Source organism: Sarcophilus harrisii, chromosome 4 (genome assembly GCF_902635505.1).
Source record: "Sarcophilus harrisii chromosome 4, mSarHar1.11, whole genome shotgun sequence".
NCBI classification, from domain to species: Eukaryota; Metazoa; Chordata; class Mammalia; order Dasyuromorphia; family Dasyuridae; genus Sarcophilus; species Sarcophilus harrisii.
The window spans coordinates 298,923,183-298,946,004 of record NC_045429.1 but is presented as its reverse complement, the minus strand read 5'-3'; the positions used below and the strand labels follow the sequence as shown (position 1 = coordinate 298,946,004).

Sequence of the window (22,822 nt, the reverse complement as noted above, 5' to 3'; positions counted from 1 at the left end):
CGATAGCATATTTTGGTTTACAAATGACTTTGAGTTATTAAATAATTTGCTCAAGACCACACAGCTGGTATGGCATTTTGGTGGGATTTGAAACCAGGTCTATCGAACTTTAAGGTTTGCTTTCAATCAACCATGCCCTGCTTCTTTTCAGTTCTATATTCTTTCTAGTTAAAGGTATAACAGGAAAAAAGAGAAGGAAAAGAAGAAACAATAATGAATGAAATAAATAATGAATGAAAAGAAATAGGAGACACAAAAGAGATAGAAAATATGCATAAAATAATCAAAAATTTTCTTTTAAAAAGTATTTAATTTGAAGCAACTGACTAACACAGTGGATAGAGCACTGATGTTTGGAGTAAAAAAGACTTGAGTTCAAATTTGACCTCAGACACTTAATAGTTATGTGCCCCTAGGTAAGTCGCCTAACTCTGCCTTTTTTTAAAAAGAAAAATATTCACATGACCATTTAAAATCTGGAAAGGCAGATACTTGTAAATTCCTCTCATTTCTTTTTTTCCCCCCAGGAGCCAAAGACTTTGCTTAACTTTTACTTCATTTTCTAGGTCAAGATCATAGGAATCTATTTTCATTGAAGTTTAAATTATAAATTCTTACCACTAATAAACATTCTTTTTTTTTTAAATAATTTTTATTTTCTGTTTCTTTTTTCTTTTTTTTAATTGAACTAAATACAAAATAAGAAAAAAAAAAAACAGAATAGAAAAGAGACAGAAAAGGAAAATTAAAAAATAATTGAACAAAACAAAACGTTGTCATATGACCAGAACATTAGGGAGAAGTCAAAACCTATCACAATAATTCCTTTCTTAAAAAAAAAAAATTCCAATCTTTTGTTTTTACTTGATCTTCATTTCTCAATATATTCTCCCTCTCTTCTTTCAGAGAATCATTTCTTATTACAAAAAAAACAGAAAGAAAAAATATAGTTCCATAAAACTAAGAAGCACATCAGCCAAGAATGACACTTGTTCACCTTTACAAAGAAGGTACTTATATCTTTATATCTCTTTTCGGGGGAGGGAAGCATTGATAACTATTGTTTCTTTTTCTTCTTTCAAGAGAGAAAGACATTACCTTTCTCAGTTGTAAAGTAGGACATGTATCAATAGACATCAGAAAAATGTCTTTATTCATGGAGTAAAATTCTCATCCTTATACTTATTAAAATATTAATAATTCATGCTTATGTTCACATTTATGCAAAAGAACCACAGGATTTACACCTTTTTCATAACAACACTGATGTAGATAGATACTATAAGTATTATCATCATTCTCATTTTACAAATAAGGAAACTAAGTTACAGAGAATTTAAATGATTGACCCACAATAACATACTAGTAAGTCAGGATTTAAGCTCGTGTTTTCTAAGACCAGGGATTTTTTCAACATTCCATGCTATCTTCTGCTCATGGAAAGTACACTGAACTTGGAATCAGAAGACAGATGGGTTCAAATTCTGGGCCTGACACCTCCTACTGGGTTGACTTTATTCTAGTCACCTAACTTCTTGGAGATTACTTCCTCATTAACACACTGGGGATAACTAAAACTTGTAATGCCAACCTTGTAAGGCTGTTTTAATAAGGAAAAAAAAAGTACAAATCTGAATGAATCATTCAAAACACTGTTTGGATAGTGGATAAATTATTTTGCCACTATCATTGTAGATGGTATTTTTAATTTGCACTTGCCACCCAGCTTGGATGATGATGGCCTCAGCTGAATGTAATGCTAAGAGGTATCAATGGGCTGCAGGAGCCCAATACAAGCCAAAAGCAGATACATGGAAGTAGATCATAAGTACATCTAAGAGACAAGAACCAGGAAGTACATCACATAGAATTCAGATATTGGTATGGAGTAGTGGATTGAGATCAAGAAAGCAGTTAAGAGATGTGGAGATCACAGAAGCTAGATACATACATAAAGTAGTGAATCTAGGAAGGAATTAGGAAAGCATAGATATGTATGGTATAAAATAGTATGAGACCCTAAAACTAAGCCAAACCTACCTCAGAAGGGGAAGCGCTTCATAGTTTTTCTGCTATGCTAAGACTTGGAACAATAACTGACTTCCCAGTCCTAGGAAAGATAGTTTGCTGCAGTGAATTTCAGTTTGCTTGGAAAATTTTCACAATTCTAGGTGACTCAGTATACTGCTTACAAAAGCAGGCCATTTGGAAGGGTAGGATAGTGAGTGGTATGGCAGTGAAATGAATTCCATTTAGGATTTGTCTTATGACAATAGTACATCTTTCTGGAAATGTCTACTAACAATTAGGTGCTGAGACAAATGATGGACTTGGAGCCAAGTTGATCAATATTTGAATCCTGCCTCAGATTGTGTGACCTTGGAGAAGTCAACTAATTTCTTTCTGCCTCAGTTTCTTCATTTATACAATTAAAATATCTACCTCTGAGGGTTGTTATGAGGAACAAATAAAATAACACTAAAGTGTTTTAACAGTAATGTATTTCTCTCTCTCTCTCTTTTCTTTCTCTCTCCTTTCTCTGTCTCTCTATCTCTCTTTTTCTATTCCTGTCTCTACCTCTGTCTCTGTTCTGTCTCGTTGTCTTGCTTGTCTCTCCTCTCTCTTTCTCTCCCTTTTCTCTCTGTCTCTGTCTGTCTATTCCTGTCTCTATCTCTGTCTCTCCTCTCTCTGTGTCTTTCCTTTCGCTCTGTCTCTCTGTCTGTCTCTGTGTCTCTCTATTCCTGTCTCTACCTCTGTGTCTCTGCTCTGTCTCTCCTCTCTCTGTCTTTTCTCTCTGTCTCTGTCTCTCTATTCCTGTCTCCATCTCTGTCTCTCCTCTCTCTGTGTCTTTTCTTTCGCTCTGTCTCTCTGTCTGTCTCTGTGTCTTTCTATTCCTGTCTCCATCTCTGTCTCTCCTCTCTCTGTCTTTTCTCTCTGTCTCTGTCTCTCTATTCCTGTCTCCATCTCTGTCTCTCCTCTCTCTGTGTCTTTCCTTTTGCTCTGTCTCTCTGTCTGTCTCTGTGTCTTTCTATTCCTGTCTCCATCTCTGTCTCTCCTCTCTCTGTCTTTTCTCTCTGTCTCTGTCTCTCTATTCCTGTCTCTATCTCTGTCTCTCCTCTCTCTGTGTCTTTCCTTTCGCTCTGTCTCTCTGTCTGTCTCTGTGTCTCTCTATTCCTGTCTCTACCTCTGTGTCTTGCTCTGTCTCTCCTCTCTTTGTCTTTTCTCTCTGTCTCTGTCTCTCTATTCCTGTCTCTATCTCTGTCTCTCCTCTCTCTGTGTCTTTCCTTTCGCTCTGTCTCTCTGTCTGTCTCTGTGTCTTTCTATTCCTGTCTCCATCTCTGTCTCTCCTCTCTCTGTCTTTTCTCTCTGTCTCTGTCTCTCTATTCCTGTCTCCATCTCTGTCTCTCCTCTCTCTGTGTCTTTCCTTTTGCTCTGTCTCTCTGTCTGTCTCTGTGTCTCTCTATTCCTGTCTCTACCTCTGTGTCTTGCTCTGTCTCTCCTCTCTCTGTCTTTTCTCTCTGTCTCTGTCTCTCTATTCCTGTCTCCATCTCTGTCTCTCCTCTCTCTGTGTCTTTCCTTTTGCTCTGTCTCTCTGTCTGTCTCTGTGTCTCTCTATTCCTGTCTCTACCTCTGTGTCTCTGCTCTGTCTCTCCTCTCTCTGTCTTTTCTCTCTGTCTCTGTCTCTATTCCTGTCTCCATCTCTGTCTCTCCTCTCTCTGTGTCTTTCCTTTTGCTCTGTCTCTCTGTCTGTCTCTGTGTCTTTCTATTCCTGTCTCTATCTCTGTGTCTCTGTCTCCTCCTCTCACTCACACAGATAGAATGAAGTGTTTTATAAGCCTGAATAAGAACTATATACATTCTAACTATTGTTATTAAACACTAGACAGAGCTGTAGAATTGTGGGGTTCTCTAAAACCTGTGCATCTACCTTAGATTTGGAAACGCTTTCTACATTACTGGCCAGGTCGTCGACCTCCATCTTCAGTTCACTTTTCTCCTTCTCCAGTTTCTGCTTGACCCTTTGCAGATTGTCGATTTGCTCCTGGAGCTCGGCTACACTGTCCGCATGCTTCTTGCGGAGGGCCGCCACGGTGGCTTCATGCTGCAGGGTGGCCTCTTCAAAGTCTCGGCGCAGCTTTTGGAATTCTGTCTCTCGCTTCTTGTTCAACTCCACCTGAGCTGAAGTCGCTCCTCCAGCTTGTTCCAGGCGCTCGCTGATCTCCTCCAGCTCCCGGGAGAGATCAGAGCGCTGCCTCTCAATCCTTCCTCGAATTGTACGCTCGGCCTCAATTTCCTCCTCCACTTCTTCTATACGAGCCTAAAATGTTCAAACACATTTAATTCAACACACATTTATAACATTTATAAATGTTATTATATTATTTATCTTCAGGGAGAAAGAATCCACTTTCTTATTTTATAGATTGTGACTTGCCCCAAAGTCACACTGGCCATAAATGCCAGGGGGATATCAATACAGATCTCTTCATTTCTTTGACTCAAGTCCATGCACTTCCCAACATATTGAACATTGGAATGTATTCCTTCTTCGATTATTGAGTTTCTACTATGTACAAGACATTATGTTATATACATGAGGCACAAAACAGAATGAAAATACATTCTTTTGGGGAAATACATGTGCAAAGATAAATGTGAAGTACACATAAAATTATACAAAGCAATTTCAAGAGAGAATGAGTACTGACAGAGGAGGATCAATAAAGTTCTTATTTATGAAGTTGCATCTGAGAGATTCTAAGGGGAAGGGGGTACAATTCAAACATCAAGAACTTTTGCAAAGAAAACCTGTGTAAAAACAACATCAGGAGGGCAGATGATGCTTATAGAGAGCACCCTGTGGACCAATTGGACTGGAAAGTATAAGCAAAAGCTAGTAGTTTAAAATAAAGCTAGAAAGACACAGGGGAACCATATTAAGAATGGCATTAAATGGCAGATGGGTTTGTATTTTATTTCAGAGGGAGCAATGAATAGAGTGCAGGGCCTGGAGTCAGGAAGACTCATCTTCCTGAATCCAAGCCCAGTGTCAGACACTTCCTAGCTGTGTGATTCTGGGAAAGTCATTATAAATGCTGTTTGTCTCAGTTTCCTCATCTGTAAAATAAGCTGGAGAAGGAAATGGCAAATTTTCAGTATTGTTGCTAAGAAATCCCAAAGGGGGTTACCAAGAGTCAGGTATGACTGAACAACTAATTTTAAGTAAGGAAGTGATCTTCTGATCTGATTGGTGTCTTCAGAATATTGTGAGAGCTATAAAGAATAGATTGGAGAGAGAAAAATACTATTACTGCTACGAGTAAATTGAAAATCTTTATCTACATTATCTCACTTGATCCTATGCAAGGTGCTATTATAATTCATATTCTACAGTTGAGGAAATGAGCTGATAAGTGACCTGATCCTGATCATATAATTAGTAAGTTTTTGAGATTGTAATGCCAGAGAAATTGAGCAAGACAGAGATTAGAGACCAATTCAATAGTTTATTAAATGGAGAGAAATACTGGGACCAATGGATCAATGGTTGGTCCCAGGGCTGGACAAGACAATCATCTCAAAGAGTCCAGCACTCAAGTATCAGAGGGCAAGCTTTTTATAGGATAGCAAGAACAATGACATAATGGGGGAGGTACCAGGGTGGGGATAACCTAATGGGGGGGAGGCCCCTAGGATGACACAATGGAGGGAGGTTACTGATATTCTAATGATATCTAAAATGAATAAATCATCTAAAAATGAATAAAATAAATAAATAAAAATAAATGACATCTAAAATGAATAAGAATAAATCTGCCTCATTAAACTGAGGCAGAAAAACTAAATAGGACAATTGGAGAAACTGGATCAGGACATTAAAAGGGAACTTTGGCACAACAAGATAGGATTTGAATTCAGATCTTCCTGACTCAAAATCTAGCATCTTTCTTTATATGCTCCCTGCAAGAAATGAGACAAAAGATCATGGGAGCTTTCTATCTGATTACAGCTGAAGCTAGTCATATATGTTGTCTTTTCTTTAGAATGTGAGCTCATTGAATGAAAAGACTGTTTTCTATATGAATCACCAATGCTAAGTACAGTGCTTAGCACATAGCATTTAACAAATTCTTCATTCTTTCACTCATTCATTTTTTATACTGACGTCTAGCCATTAGAATTACCTCCAGCCATTAAAATCCTTAGCCTCCTCCAAAATACAGCTTAATTTATGCCTCCTACATAAGGCCTTTTCTTTCCCCTAGCTTCTAGTGTCTCCCCCAGAAATTATCTTTTATTTATTTTATAAATATTTTAGTCAGTTTGCAACCTGCATCCCTGAAAAAATGTGGGACTATTTTTTCCTCCTTTTCCTTTCCTTTCTTTTCCTTTCCTTTTTATTCCTTTTTTTTTCTTTTTTAGTATGCCAAGTGTCTAGTGCTTGCCATATACTAGATTCTTTTTTTTTTTTTTTTTTTTTTTAATTTAATAGCCTTTAATTTACAGGATATATATACATGGGTAACTTTACAGCATTAACAATTGCCAAACCTCTTGTTCCAATTTTTCACCTCTTACCCTACCCCCCACCCCCTCCCCTAAATGGCAGGATGACCAGTAGATGTTAAATATATTAAAATATAACTTAGATACACAATAAGTATACATGACCACAACATTATTTTGCTGTACAAAAAGAATCAGACTCTGAATTATTGTACAATTAGCTTGTGAAGGAAATCAAAGATGCAGGTGTGCATAAATATAGGGACTGGGAATTCAATGTAGTGGTTTTAGTCATCTCCCAGAGTTCTTTTCTGGGTATAGCTAGTTCAGTTCATTACTGCTCCATTAGAAATGATTTGGTTGATCTCGTTGCTGAGGATGGCCTGATCCATCAGGACTGGTCATCATCTAGTATTGTTGTTGAAGTATATAATGATCTCCTGGTCCTGCTCATTTCACTTAGCATCAGTTCGTGTAAGTCTCTCCAGGCCTTTCTGAAATCATCCTGTTGGTCATTTCTTACAGAACAGTAATATTCCATAATTTTCATATACCACAATTTATTCAGCCATTCTCCAACTGATGGACATCCATTCAGTTTCCAGTTTCTAGCCACTACAAAAAGGGCTGCCACAAACATTCGTGCACATACAGGTCCCTTTCCCTTCTTTATAATCTCTTTGGGATATAATCCCAGTAGTAACACTGCTGGATCAAAGGGTATGCACAGTTTGATAACTTTTGAGCATAGTTCAAACTACTCTCCAAAATGGTTGGATTCGTTCACAACTCCACCAACAATGAATCAATGTCCCAGTTTTCCCACATCCCTCCAACAATCATCATTATTTTTTCCTGTCATCTTAGCCAATCTGACAGGTGTGTAGTAGTATCTTAGAGTTGTCTTAATTTGCATTTCTCTGATTAATAATGACTTGGAGCATCTTTTCATATGACTAGAAATATTTTCAATTTCTTCATCTGAGAATTGTCTGTTCATATCCTTTGACCATTTTCAATTGGAGAATGGCTTGATTTTTATAAATTAGAGTTAATTCTCTATATATTTTGGAAATGAGGCCTTTATCAGAACCTTTGACTGTAAAAATATTTTCCCAGTTTATTGCTTCCCTTCTAATCTTGTCTGCATTAGTTTTGTTTGTACAAAAACTTTTCAGTTTGGTATAATCGAAATTTTCTATTTTGTGATCAGTAATGATCTCTAGTTCTGCTTTGGTCATAAAAACCTTCCCCTTCCACAGGTCTGAGAGGTAAACTATCCTATGTTCCTCTAATTTATTAATAATTTCATTCTTTATGCCTAGGTCATGAACCCATTTTGACCTTATCTTGGTGTACAGCGTTAAGTATGGATCAATGCCTAGTTTCTGCCATATTAGTTTCCAATTTTCCCAGCAATTTTTATCAAACAGTAAGTTCTTATCCCAAAAGCTGGGATCTTTGGGTTTGTCAAAGACTAGGTTGCTATATTTGTTGACTGTTTTATCCCTTGAACTAATCTATTCCACTGATCAACTAATCTATTCCTTAGCCAATACCAAATAGTTTTGGTAACTGCTGCTCTATAGTATAGTTTTAGATCTGGTACAGCTAAGCCACCATCATTTGATTTTTTTTTCATTAATTCCCTTGAAATTCTTGACCTTTTGTTTTTCCATATGAACTTTTTGTTATTTTTCTAGGTCATTAAAATAGTTTTTTGGGAGTCTGATTGGTATAGCGCTAAATAAATAGATTAGTTTAGGTAATATTGTCATCTTTATTATATTTGCTCGCCCTATCCAAGAGCATTTAATATTTTTCCAATTGGTTAGATCAGACTTAATTTGTGTTAAAAGTGGTCTGTAATTTTGCTCATAAAGTTTCTGATTTTCCCTTGGCAGATAGATTCCTAAATATTTTATATTATCAGTAGTTACTTTAAATCATATACTAGATTCTTGATGAAGATGTCTAGCAGTCTGTTGTTAAGATAGAACTGAAGAGCTCCCAAATTTGTTTTGGGATAAGCTTAAAAGGAGGTAGCAATGGTCAGGGGAAAGAGGAGTGGAAAGGCAAGCAGAACAGAGGAAAAGAGAACTGGGTTAAAAGGAAAGCTAAATATAGGAAAAAGAAATTCTTGGTAAGAATAATTAAAAAAAAAATTTACCTGCAACTCCTTAATCTTCTTCTGTAAATGCAAATTCTGTACCTGCTCATCCTCAATTCTGCTTTGTAACTGACTGATTTCAAATTCTTTCCTAGCAAAAATTCAAAAGCATATCAGATCTAAACTTTGAAATTTGACTTTCAGACTTAATTTCAAAGATACAAAAATGGAAAGGTCAACTTTATACTTCTTCATTTTTTCCTCATTTTGTTGTTTGTCATTTTCTAAATCCATGATAGATTCCTGGATTAGTTTCACATCCCCCTCAAGTTTTCTCTTTGTTCTTTCTAGTTCTGTTCGAAGCTTCTTTTCCTGATCCAAAGAACCCTCCAGCTAGAAAGAGAGAGATTAAGTTCAGTATGAGCTAGGGGACATAAACTAGTCCATTTTATAGGATTATGGGATAATAGGATTTAGAGTTGGAAGGGACTTTAGAAATCATCTCATGCAATCCTCTCATTTCTAGAGATAAGAAAATCTAGAGAATTTTGTTGACTTGTGCAAGGTCAGAGAGATTATTCTGTAGCACAGCTAGGTATCAAATTAAGATCCTTTGAACTAAAAATCCAGTGCTTTCTACTAGAAAATAACATCATGTCTTTTGGGAGGTAGTCATTGGAAGTCAGTTTTTGTGTAAATAATCTAGGAACTCTTATATCTCAATATCTGTTGGCTGCAGCTCTCTTTAGGCAGGGAAGGAGACTATCTAGACCTACTTGTTTCCTCCTTCAACCCAATGAAATGGAGGTCTGGATTAAGTGATTTCTAAAGATCCTATCAGCTTCTATCTTGTTAAACCTATGACTCTTTCTAGTTCTAAGTATTAAGATTCTAGCATTCCTTCTGTCCTGTACCCAAAACATGCATGTTCCTTGTAGGTTGCTGCTGTTGTGTGGCGGTGTTTTTTGTTACCGGGGAGATAATGTCATGACAAGCAGTGAACTGGACTTTAGTGAGGGAGGGGTGTGCAAAATCAGCAGCCTCACTCTCTACTCTGGAGCCCTCCGAGTCTAGTGATAAGATATAGATCCTGGATGACTGGAGATACCTCCCACCCACATCCATTTGCTCGTTAGCCAGTAAAGAAATTAATGCTACATTCCAACAGACTTGTGGTAGAAAGAGGGGAGGGGACAGTTAAGGAGGGAGGGAGAAAAATTTGGAACACAAGCTTTTGCAAGAGTGAATGCTGAAAACTGTCTTTGCATGTATTTTGAAAAATTAAAAAAAACCCTATTATTATTAAAAAAGAAAAAAACCAAACAAACTACACCAGACAACTCTTCAAAACAAAAAAACAAAGAAAAGAAATTAATTCTATTCTGAGTTATCCCTACAACTATGTTCAGGGAGGGTTGTATCTCACACTCATTTCCCTCTTCTATTCATAGATTGACATCATCAACACACATTATGGCCCTGAGGGAGACTAAAATGTTAAGGTAACTAGATTGTCAATGGATAGAAACTGGTATCAGGAAGACTTGAGATTTAGCCTCAGATACTTATTAGCTGTGTGACCCTGTTTGCCTCAGTTTTCTCATCCATAAAATGAGCTAAAGAAAGAAATGGTAAATTACTCCAGTATCTTTGCCAAAGTAAAGTAACAAACAAAAACACTCATGGATAGACCATAGTGGTGTAATATATCCACAAGGTCATGAAGAACTAGATTGACTGGACAACAAAAATGTGTTCATCTACATACTTTTCATTGTAGGGTATATGGGCAATGAATTTAACCAGAGGGATTTCCTCTACAATTAATATTTACTCAGTTTGGTTTCAAATAAGTTGAAGAAAGTGTTGGAGATCTATGTATAACCATAACATTCAATCAGTTTGGAAACCCCTAACCAGTAGAGTACAAATGATTGAATGAATGAAATTCAAGTTACTCAACAACAGTGCTGGGGGAAAAAATGTAATTTTTCATTGCCACCAAAAAAAAAAAAAAAAAAAAAGTAAATATTGAATTGGAACTTTTTCACTTGAAAACTGAATTTTAGTAGTTTTCAAATGTATATTATATGATGATACTATAATTTCTATTCAGCATCATTTGACCACTGAATATTCAAATGCAATACTAAATAGCTTACATCATCTACTTGCTGTTCAAGTTTAACTTTCATTTTGATCAGACTGTTGACTTTATCTTCTTCAGCCTGTAAATCATCTAGGGTTTGCTGATGAGCCTCTTGGAGAGATTTCTTTTCTTTGTTCAGTTTGGAAATATTTGCTTCTAAAGCTGTCATCTCCTCAGAAAGATTCTTTACCTAGAAGAAATTCAACACATTTTAAATAAAGGAACAATTAAAATACCTGGTTCCATTGACTCTTTTGAACTCTTTTATCTTTCTGTAGTACTTTATTATTCCTCTCTCTCTTTTTTTTCTTAATACTCCTCTACCAGCATGATGCTTGAACTTTCCAGGAACAGATTTACTCTTTTTGAGCAAAGGCTTTGCATGCTCAGAAACCCATCTTGAGAAAAACAGAGACTACTTATTTTAGCTTATGACTGTTTTGGGGGGGCATGAATGCTTCAGTATTTTATGTAATACTCAATCACATAACTCAGAAAATTACTAGTGACATGCCATTATAACATATGATAACTCGTTTTACACAAAAGATGCTTCCTTAAAAGTTTGGAATCATAGAATATTACAGATGGAAGGGAATTTAGACATCTTTGGTTCATCACCTTGTCTTTCTCCCCCCTTATTTTACAAAGCAGAAATTGGGTATAAATAGAATTTTGACAAATGAATTTATATCTTAATATATTAAAGAAGTATACTTTATAAAGAAATTATGCAATGAACTGTTATTTATAGTTAACAGTTATTACTTCAATTTATCATTGTTGTAAAAGTACACTAATTTGGGAGTCAGAAGATCTGAGTTCAAATCGCAACTTTAATATTTACTAGAAAGTCTCAATTTTTCCATTGTAAAAAAGGTGTAGCAATCCCTCTTCCCATTCTCAATCTGTACTTGAAGTGGTAGATTAGGCTTTTGGGGTAACCTTGAAGGATTGGATTTTTAGGTCCTTCCTAAACTAACACTACCACCAAAAAAATGTGCTCATCTTTAGAAATTTGTTGTTATTTAGTCATTTCAGTTCTAACTATTTGTAACCCCATTTGGGGTTTTCTTGGCAGAGATGTTGGAGCGGTTTGCTGTTTCCTTCTCCAGCTCATTTGACAGGTGAGGAAACTGAAGCAAACAGGGTTAGTGACTTGCCCAGGTCACGCAACTAGCATATATTTGATGCCGGATTTGAATTCATGAATATGAATCTTCCTGATTCCAAGTGCAGTGCTCTATGTATTGTACCACTTATTAGCTATTCATTTTTTTTTTAGCTGTTCATCTTTGATTAGCCAGTCATAACCCATTAAGTTTTAGAAAAGGAATTTACTGAGATGGAACGAGAAAAGTGAGTATAAATCACTCCAATTGATGTGATAGTCATTCAAGGATAAACATCTTTAAGGAGTGTGATGCCTCTAGATGTGTTGGCTATGGACTCAAACAGGCCTAGACCTCTGGAGCCCTGTGCCCAGTGGGGAGCTGCACTTAAATTGAACTTGGTGGAAAAGACTCCACAAAGAGAGAAAAGAAAATACAGTGCCAGGAATTGTGAGGTACCAGTGGGCCCCAGAGAGACTTTCCCCAGTTGTGCCAGGGGTGTAACCCCAGTTTAGGGTCATTGCTTTTGTGATTTAAATTTCTTTTCTGAAACCCTAATAGAGTCTTATTGGCTAATTGTTAATACGGAGCACAAAAGTATATGTATGACTTTATGACAATACTAAAACCAGCCCCAGAATTAGCCCTAGAAGCCTGAGGAAGTTGCTTTTCTTCTGGGGACCCAATTTACCATTCCAAGTGCAGGATGGGGATTAGTAGAGGGAGCTTTGCCTATATCCCTCACTGGGTTGTGAGGAAAAAGTTTTGTTAAGACTGATAAAATTATATAAATGTGCATTGTATCTATAAATTATATATAATGATCATGTTTTAGAGCTAGAAGAAAACTTAGAATTTATGTTGTCTACAACTCTGAGATACCACTACACACTTCTCAGATTGGCTAGGATGACAGGAAAAGATGAATGTTGGAGGGGATGTGGGAAAACTGGGACATTGATGCATTGTTGGTGGAGTTGTGAATAGATCCAACCATTCTGGAGAGCAATTTGGAACTATGTTCAAAAAGTTATCAAACTGTGCATACCCTTTGATCCAGCAGTGTTTCTACTGGGCTTATATCCCAAAGAGATACTAAAGAAGGGAAAAGGATCTATATGTTCAAAAATATTTGTGGCAGCCCTTGTTGTAGTGGCTAGAAACTGGAAATTGAATGGATGCCCATCAATTGGAGAATGGCTGAATAAGTTGTGGCATATGAATGTTATGGAATATTATTGGTCTGTAAGAAATGACCAACAGGATGATTTCAGAAAGGCCTGGAGAGACTTACACGAACTGATGCTGAGTGAAATGAGCAGAACCAGGAGATCATTATATACTTCAACAATACTATATGATGATCAGTTCTGATGGATGTGCCTCTCTTCAATAATGAGATGAACCAAATCAATTCCAATTGTTCAATAATGAAGAGAACCAGCTACACTCAGTGAAAGAACTATGGGAAATGAGTGTGGACCACAACATAGCATTTCCACTCCTCCTGTTTTTGTTCACTTGAGCAGCAAGATAAATGTATAAGTATGTATACATATATTGTATTTAACATATACTTTAACATATTTAACATGTATTGGTCTATCTGCCATCTAGGGGAGGGAGTGGGGGGAAGGAGGGGAAAAGTTGGAACAGAAGTTTTTGCAAGGCTCAATGCTGAAAAATTACCCATGCATATGTCTTGTAAATAAAAAGCTATATATCTATAAAGAAAATTCAGACCTAGAAAGCTGAATTGGCTTGAACCTAGGTCCTGTGTATTCCAAATACTATATTATTTTTGCATTGTGGCATAGTACTTCTCTTGAGTTCAAAGTGAAAATACAACATGTTTTCAACATGTACTTACAATGAAGAATTCTTATTTGATTTTTGGTTTCATAATCAACTTATCCCCATCTGCTTTTCTATTTTCCCATTATATAGGCAGTTAGGTAGCACAATAGGCCATTGAGAAAGCACTGGGCCTGGAGTTAGGAAGATCTGAATTCAAACCTGACCTTATAAATTTACTAGATCTATGACTCAGAGTAAGTCACTCAGTTTCTTCATCTGAAAAATAAGGATGATAATAGCACTACTTCCCAGGATTATCATGAAGACCAAATGAGATATTTGTAAATCACATAGATCAGAGCTGATCCATAATAGGTGCTTAATAAATGCTTTTTTTTCTTTTTTCTTTCCTTTGTTTTTTGTAGTTTGTCATATAATTAAATGAACAATTACTTTTTAAAAGAAATATCAAATTGCAACTTCTGCTAATGGTTTGTTATATGAACGCCTCATTTAAAATTTGGGTGTTGTTGCCATATCACAATTTCCTGTTTTAATGCCAGAAATGGAGGGTTTTTGCCAGAGCAAAAGATGAGTAATAGAATGGGCCTCACTGGGGATTCCAGTTCCCCTGTATATCTATAGCTGAAACAAATAGTACTTCCTATCTTGACTCTTCCCTGCCATATGAGATTCATGCCCGGCTACCATGAGAAGAGGCTTTTCCTAGCATGATGGTTCTACCTTGTTCTCTGTTGCATGCTTCTCTTTTTCTACTTTAGTCAGAGTCAGTTCTAGATCATCAATGTCTTTTTTGAGTGATGAACATTCATCTTCTAATTTCCTTTTCTTGGCAACTAATTCAGAATTTGTATCTTCTTCCTCCTCCAGTCTCTCACTTAGCTCTTTAATTTTAGCTTCCAGTTGAATCTTGCTTTTAATTAGTCCCTCACATCTTTCTTCTGCATTCATCAGATTTTCAGTTTCCTGGAAGAAAATTTCCATGGTCATTGCAATTCAATGTCATATTGGTTATCTTTGGTCATTTAAGATTTGATAGCTAGGAAAAGGTGGGGTACGATACAGACACAATATAAAAGAGAATTGTACTTAAATGTGGTGTCAAAATTGATATCTTAGCAAATAGAAGGGGAATTCTAGGTGCTTTCATTCATTCATTCAACATAATATAAGCTATATGAGGGCAGGAATTATTTAATTTTTGTCTCTGTATCCCCTGCACCTAACAGGATATCTGGTATATTGTAGGCAAATTATTAAATTAAAAAATAAATACTAAAATTAATTAATTCAACAATCGTTTGTTAAATGCGTATAATGTGCAAGATACTATGCTAAACCTTGTAAGGAAGACGCATGAAGTGATAAGACATGGTTCCTGATCTCTAGTAGCTTACAGTTTAATAGGGAAAGTAAGTCGTTTACACAAATAACTTGTTTATAAACAAGTTAGATTATGAAATTAAAAAAAAAAAGGATGACAGTTACTTCAGATTAAGGAGAAATCAGGCAAAAGAGAGCAGATATAGCTTGCTTGTGTGTCTGGGGCAACTGAAATAAGCCAAGAAAACTTAAGGAATTCAAGAAAACACAATTGTCTTAGGAAACATTGCTAATTATTGCTAATGTTTTATCGGAAAAATTACCTCCTTTCATCTAAACATTTTTAAAGGGCTGTTGCATTATTAAGTGATTTTTATTACATTCAGGAGACTGTTTTGTTCTTCTCAGAACATATCTTCATAATGGTTGGCCATGGCAAAATGGATTTAAGGGAAAAGAAATTAACTTTTATAGCAAGGAAGAGACGTATAATTGGATTTTCAGCCTGAGGTTCCAGGAGCCATTATATCATATGGCCACTGGGTGGCACTATAGTATCTTTGATTTTTATCATCATACGTGATATTTTATCACTTATGGCTCATAAAACAGAACCTAGCATATGGTGTGTCTATTTTTAGAGGAGACTGCAGGGGATAAAATTCACCTTCCGTTGTAATTATACCTCTTTCTTACAGCAGCATTTGGGCCTCAGGTGTTCCCCATCCCCTTTATCCAATTTCCTACAAACATTAAAGATAACCCTATGGGCCCTTCAACTCTGTGGAAGTGGTCATTGCTGGCCATTCCTCTTCCTCTCTTCCTTCCTCTTTTCCATCAGAAGCTACTTACAGTCTGGACCTGAAGCTGAAGATCATTCTTTTCTTGCAGCAAGGAGACCATTTTCTCCTCCAGTTCTTTCCTTTTAGCTTCAGATTTGGCCAAGTCTTCCTTTGCTTTCTCAAAGTCTTCTTTCATGGTGGCCATCTCCTTCTCAGCTTCTGCACTCTTGAGAAGGGGTTTGATCTTGAAGAATAGATTCATCCAGGGCCAGTGCTTGACATTCATGAATGCTCGAATATTGTACTGGATACAAAAAATGGCATCCCTGTAAATTAATTGGTACTAAGGTTAATGGAATTGGATGATGCTTGATGCATTCATTTGTCCCAAGAACAACACTGTCCATTCAACCACATTGTACCATAATAGGATATGTAGAAAGGGCTATAAGTTCCTATACCTCCTAGCTTCTGGGGCTGTATCTTATTTCATCTTTGTATTCTTAAATCTTGTAAAATGCTTTGAACAGAATAAGTGTTTATTGGATGTCTGCTGAATTGGAATGAACTTATGGTCAAAGTTATAGAAATAGATTTGTGGTCAGATTTTAAAAGGAAGAGGGGAGAGAGAGAGAAAGGAGGAGGAAGAAGGAGGGGAAGGGGCAGGGCAGGGAAAGGGGAAAGAGAAGGAGAGAGATCCCTTTGCTATTATTAAGAATAAACACACCTGAGCTACAAAGCAAATGATGACAAATCATTTACTGAGATAAACATTTTCAGGTGAGAAAAATGGAGTCCTTATTAGACAGGAAAAAGGGACTCCTTTACCTCCTTGCTGACATCTTCTTTAATTCCACTCGCATTAGGTAACCTCTGCACACAGCCTGGGTATGGGTAATGAGACTTACTAATTTCTCGTCTCTCATCTCTTCCAAAAACCCCAGGAGGCCAGCTTTGAAAAACACCTGTAAATGTGAGAGTAAAAAATAAAAGCTATTTCTCATTGTGTTGCCAATCATGAGGTTCTGTTCTTTCCTTTGTACTGGGAGCTAACAGGGAACTCTAAAGCATGTCCTGACTTGATTTTACCTAGCTGCTATCTTCCCCAATTCTCTGGTGCATTTTTATTAGAAAACCCCATTATTTTGCTCATCTACACCACTTCTCTCAATATTCCCTGTGTCTTCTTTTCTTTCCCTCATTCATCCCTTTGCCCCTAAGGTAGGAATTCATTCCCTGGATTCCTAAGGCCTAGCTCTGGTTCAGACTGGATTGCTTCCTTGGAAATTCTTTTGATTCTCCAAGGTAATAGCAGATTACTGCTCTGGTCCTTAATTACTTCAAATTGTCATACTCACATACACACAGCTTACTTTTTTTTATGTCTTGTTTTTTCTTTTATTTCTAATTTTTTTCTGGCACCCAAACCTGAAAATCAATGTGCCTTTCCTATGTCTTTAATTATGTCTTTGAATATGATTTCTAGTTTCTTCCTTTGCCAATGTTCCTTACGAAGGATAATATATTTAGAGTTGGAAGGGACCTGATGGGCCCTCTAGTTCAAACCACTTCATTTTGCAGATGAGTAAACTGAAGTCCAGGAAGGCTAAGATTGTCTGTGTTTTCACAGGTAATATGCACTAGAGACAGTGTTTGCCCCTAGGTCTTTGATTACAGTCAGTATTCTTTTCACTGCCAAATACTATGTGTGAGTTACAGGTTATAAAGGTAGTTCCTGTTTATCTAGAAAGCACAGAAGGGTACACTCTGTCTTTTCCAATGGAGGCACTTGGGAAGAGTCACACAAACATATTTCAATCAATAAATATAGTCTTCTGAAGTGTTGTATTATAATTCTTTTCAGCAGTACTTTTAAGAGGTAGTGGTTCTCACCTTGGTATGACCAAATCTATATTGTTCATGATCTACATCCATGGAAGAAAGAAGCTTTTCAGAGGCGTTCTTGCTGTCAATAAATTGCCCTTCAGGTATAGCACTGGCATTGAGAATCCTGTACCTACAAGGAAAAAAGCCACAGGTCTGTCCTGGAAAGGAGGAGTACAGGATCATAAGTAGATCCCCTGTAACCACAATGGCTCTGAGCCAGTTCTACTGGCTTCATCTTTGTAAAAATGCAACATTTTATTCAGATCTCGGGAATTTTCACCATGTTGATTTTTCATAAAAAGCCACAAAATTTATTAAATGTGAGCTTATGGATGGTAGTTTAAGAGGGGACAAAAATTGATCTTTGCAAAACATCTATTTATTTAGGTGAGTAATAGACAATCGGACAATTCATAAGGTTTTCATCAAAACCAATTCCATTGGTTACATAGGAAAACTCATATGGGGAAATGGGGCCCAGTGGCTCTATCCTAGACACTGAGAAAATGGAAAATCAGGATATCTAAGTCATAGTCTTGGTCCTGATGTAAACTAATTTAAGTGGTCTTGAGCAAATTCTATTTGCTTCAACTAAATTGAGACCATAGTGAAAATGCTTGGAAAATTTTCAAATTATGTGAAAAATTCAAGGTTTATTATTATTTCTACTATGGTTATTATAATTGATATGAATTATTGTTGAACAATAGTATTTATTAGTTAATTAAATAATTATCGGTTTTCTCAAGTTCTCATCTTTCCCTTAGTAGATTACATCCTTGGGCTAATTGAATAACATGCTTTTGAATTCTTTTGTCACTGATTTTTATTCTGCTGATTCTTACTCATTTGTTCTATTGACCTACTTTTCTCCTTTTTAATCCATACAAAAAATGATTTTTATCATTATTGTTTTATAATATAGTTTGGAATCCAAAAATATATTCTCCCCTTCATTATCCTTATTGTTTCATTGAGATTCTAGACTTTTGTTCCTCCCAATGAAATTTGTTATTATTGTATCTACTATAAAGTAACTTCATCATTTGATTGTCATGCCACTAAATCTTCAACTTAATTTAGTTAATATCATTATTTCTATTATGTTGAAATAGCTCAACCCTGAGCAAAGAATATCCCCACCTCCTACCCCCAATCATTTAAACCTTGCTTGATTTCTGTAAAATGTTTTACAATTTTATTTACATAAGTATTGATTATTTTGATAGGTTGAATTCCAGATATCTTATGTCCTTTGTGGGTTTTTTGAATGAATTTTCCTTTTATAGTATTGCTTCTTGGTTTTTATTTTGCTATGTAAAAATAATAGAAATAGGTTTTAGTCCTACATTCCAGAAACCATTAATCCTTTAAATTAATTTGCCTACTTCCTGGAGCTTTCTAAGTAAAATATCATTCCATCTGTTATGCCACAGTCTCTCTGAATTGTTCTACCTCAGTTTCCTTAACTGTTCTGCCTCAATCCCCTTAGTTGTAAAACCCCACTCTGGTTCATTAAGACTGAGGACCATTTGCTCTAAGGTTATAGATTGTCAGTGTGAGACTCAAGATGAGGGAGAGATCAGACTTTCTGGCTCCTAACTCCTTCTGCCCTCAAGAATTTATGACACTACCCCCTCTAAAATATTCCAAAAGATATGATTACCTGATACCTCATTGACATCTTTACTTCTGTTTATTCAGACATCCTGACTCTGGCTTCCAGTTTCCCCCCACTGTGCAAGAACCAAATTTATGGTCCTGAAACTTCCCACTTTCAATGTTCTGACTCCGCCCCTGCCTTGGTCTACCCCTGTAGCTGAGCCATGTGGGTATATATGTCATTGAGAACTCACATTCACCACTGGATACTTTGAGACAAGAGTCCTGTCCAGTCAATTATACTCTCCAATTAATAAAATATTAAAAATGCTCTAATCTCTATCTTGCCTCAGTTTCTTCTTTCAGTTTCCTCCTCTCTCTCTCTCTTTTTTTTTTTGCTAGAAATAATATATTTAATTATATTCCCTTTTCTTATTCTAGTTCTAGCATTATGGCAGGAATTAATAGGGAGAAGAGAGCAGCTTTGCAGCTTCTATTTGTTAGAAAAGTAGTATTTATCCATTATAAATAATTCTCATTTTTGGTTTTTGATATATACTTTTATCATTGAAAGGGCTTTTTTATGTCTATGCTTTTTTTCCCCAGAAATAAGTATAGCATTTTGTCAACAATATTTTTTGCATCTTTTGATAGAATCATGTTAATTTTCTTGTTTTTCATATAATTTATCTGTTAATTATCTTTCTAATGTTATGTTTCCTGTATTCACATAATAATCACACCTCTTATTAATGTATTTTTTTATAGTTTATGAATTGTTTTCTTCACAAACATGATTTGAGGTAGACAGGAATAGCCATGTACATGTGAACATTACCTTGGCTACATAGCTCCTTCTGTCTCCTGAACTGTTTCTCATGAAATCTTGAAATCATCAGGTATACTCTTTTGGGTTGAGAGATATTTGAGATCAGGGCTTTGTCAGAATGCCCTGCGCTGTGGGAACTGCTATTTCTGAAAGCCTGCATAGCCTGATTCTGAACCACTAGATTCAGGTGGATTGATGTATGCATAACAAGAATCAGCTAAAGAAAACAGTATTCAACTTCTTGCCTAAGAAATATTTTTCTAGAGTTTGTAAAAGGGAAAGTCTGTTTGAATTTAGAAAAGTCTAAAGATCAAGGAAAAAGACTAAATACCGTTGTTTAAAGTCTCCATAGAGGATCCTGCTGGGGAATCCTTTCCTGCAAATCCGGATGCCCTCCAATACCCCATTACAGCGCAGCTGATGCATGACCAAGTAATGGTCCATCTCACCTGAGAAAACAGGAACAATTAAAGGATTTCCTTTGTGAAGTACCTAGGGGAAGGATTTGACAAAAGACAATTCTTTAGTTTGCTCAATATTTATTTGAGGAAGGAGAAAGAGAGGAAATGAGCATGGAAATAGGGAAAGTAGAGATTGAAGAGGAAATCCCAGAGCAAGAGACATTTTCTCTCTTCCATTCAATAGCCAGGAAAAATAAAATCTATCCCTCAAGCCAAGTCATTTAAATTCAGATTTGCTAGTTTACTTCTTTGGCAGATGTCCTAATGCTAGCTGAGTAACAAGATTAGAGCTCTCTAATTTTGCCATGATGTAGCTCAGCAAAATAGAAGAGTTTGATCAGGATTGGGGACTGGGTCAAATGAATTCTTTTTTTTTTTTTTGGTTGGTTGGTATTCTTTATTCTTTTTTTTTTTAATTAAATAACTTTTTATTGACAGAACCTATGCCAGGGTAATTTTTTATAACATTATCCCTTGCACTCACTTCTGTTCCGATTTTTCCCCTCCTTCCCTCCACCCTCTCCCCAAAGATGGCAAGCAGTCCTATACATGTTAAATAGATTACAGTAGATTTTGGATACAATATATGTGTGCAGAACCGAACAGTTTTCTTGTTGCTCAGGGAGAATTGGATTTAGAAGGTATAAATAACCTGGGAAGAAGAACAAAAATGCAAGCAGTTTACATTCATTTCTTAGTGTTCTTTCTTTGGGTGTAGCTGCTTCTGTCCATCCTTGATCAATTGAAACTAAGTTAGATCTTGTCTTTGTTGAAGAAATCCACATCCATCAGAATACATCCTCATACAGTATCGCTGTTGAAGTATATAATGATTTCCTGGTTCTGCTCATTTCGCTCAGCATCAGTTCATGTAAATCTCGCCAATCCTCTCTGTATTCGTCCTGCTGGTCATTTCTTACAGAACAATAATATTCCATAACATTCATATACCACAATTTACTCAACCGTTCTCCAATTGATGGGCATCCATTCATTTTCCAGCTTCTGGCCACTACAAACAGGGCTGCCACAAACATTTTGGCACATACTGGTCCCTTTCCCTTTTTTAGTATCTCTTTGGGGTATAAGCCCAGTAGAGACACTGCTGGATCAAAGGGTATGCACAGTTTGATAACTTTTTGGGCATAGTTCCAAATTGCTCTCCAGAATGGCTGGATGTGTTCACAATTCCACCAACAATGTATCAGTATCCCTGTTTTCCTACATCCCCTCCAACATTCTGCATTATCTTTCCCTGTCATTCTGGCCAATCTGACAGGTGTATAGTGGTATCTCATAGTTGTCTTAATTTGCATTTCTCTGATCAATAGTGATTTGGAACACTCTTTCATATGAGTAGTAATAGTTTTAATTTCATCATCTGAAAATTGTCTGTTCATATCCTTTGACCATTTATCAATTGGAGAATGGCTTGATTTCTTATAAATTAGAGTCAATTCTCTATATATCAAATGAATTCTTAAAGTTTTATCCACTTAGGCAATAGTTGAAAGTAATCATCATGACTTCAATCTCCAGAAGGAGTTGAATTCAGGGTGAGGGGAATCTAGGTAGAACCATAACATAAGATTTCTTAGGGCTAAAAAAAGGAACTTCATTATCATCATCTTCTTTATTTTTACAAATGATTCTACTTTTGCAAATTAGAAATCCAAGAGTGGTGAAATGACTACAAAAGTTGACCCAAGTTTCCCTATTGAAAACTATATCCACATAGCCTTCCAGTAGGGATCTCTGTTGATAAAATGATAGTGATATACTTGTATTAGCAGTAACATCTCCTCTTTAGTTCATTGAATTACCATCAGTTAAACATCAACAACAAACTACTGTCTTGAGTTCTGGGAAGATTCTAAAAAATTAATTCTTGCCCCTCTATAAAGCTTATAGTCAAGTTGGGGTGTGTGGGGAGGGAATTTAGCACACATGCAAATATACAGTATAATACAATATAGAATCAGAAAACCACAATATCATAGAAAGAGCTAGAAAGGAACAGAGTTAATTTACTTTAAAATAGAATGGAATAGGATAAGTGCTATGCATGTTTCAAGGAAGGAATGATTATTTCCATCTGAGAGAATCAAGGAAACCAATAATAAATCTGGCACATATTAGATTCTGAATAAATGCTTGTTGATTAATGGGTGATTTGTCTTGCCTGAAAGGTCCTAGAATGAAACACTTCTCTGTCCTAGATTCTAAAACTGAATGATCACTT

General features: G+C 36.1%; 1 protein-coding gene across 1 annotated transcript in view; it reads right to left on the bottom strand.

The window, feature by feature from the left end:
• LOC100920693 (myosin-13) overlaps window positions 1-22,822 on the bottom strand; it is a 71,904-nt gene that overhangs the window by 21,671 nt on the left and 27,411 nt on the right. The window contains exons 17-25 of the mRNA XM_031965540.1: window positions 20,451-20,568; window positions 17,695-17,818; window positions 16,630-16,766; window positions 15,872-16,127; window positions 14,420-14,662; window positions 10,780-10,956; window positions 8,865-9,010; window positions 8,678-8,768; window positions 3,929-4,318 (exon numbers count right to left, since the gene is read on the bottom strand). Coding sequence (XP_031821400.1) covers window positions 3,929-4,318; window positions 8,678-8,768; window positions 8,865-9,010; window positions 10,780-10,956; window positions 14,420-14,662; window positions 15,872-16,127; window positions 16,630-16,766; window positions 17,695-17,818; window positions 20,451-20,568 — 1,682 coding nt within the window. The remainder of the gene's footprint in view (window positions 1-3,928; window positions 4,319-8,677; window positions 8,769-8,864; window positions 9,011-10,779; window positions 10,957-14,419; window positions 14,663-15,871; window positions 16,128-16,629; window positions 16,767-17,694; window positions 17,819-20,450; window positions 20,569-22,822) is intronic.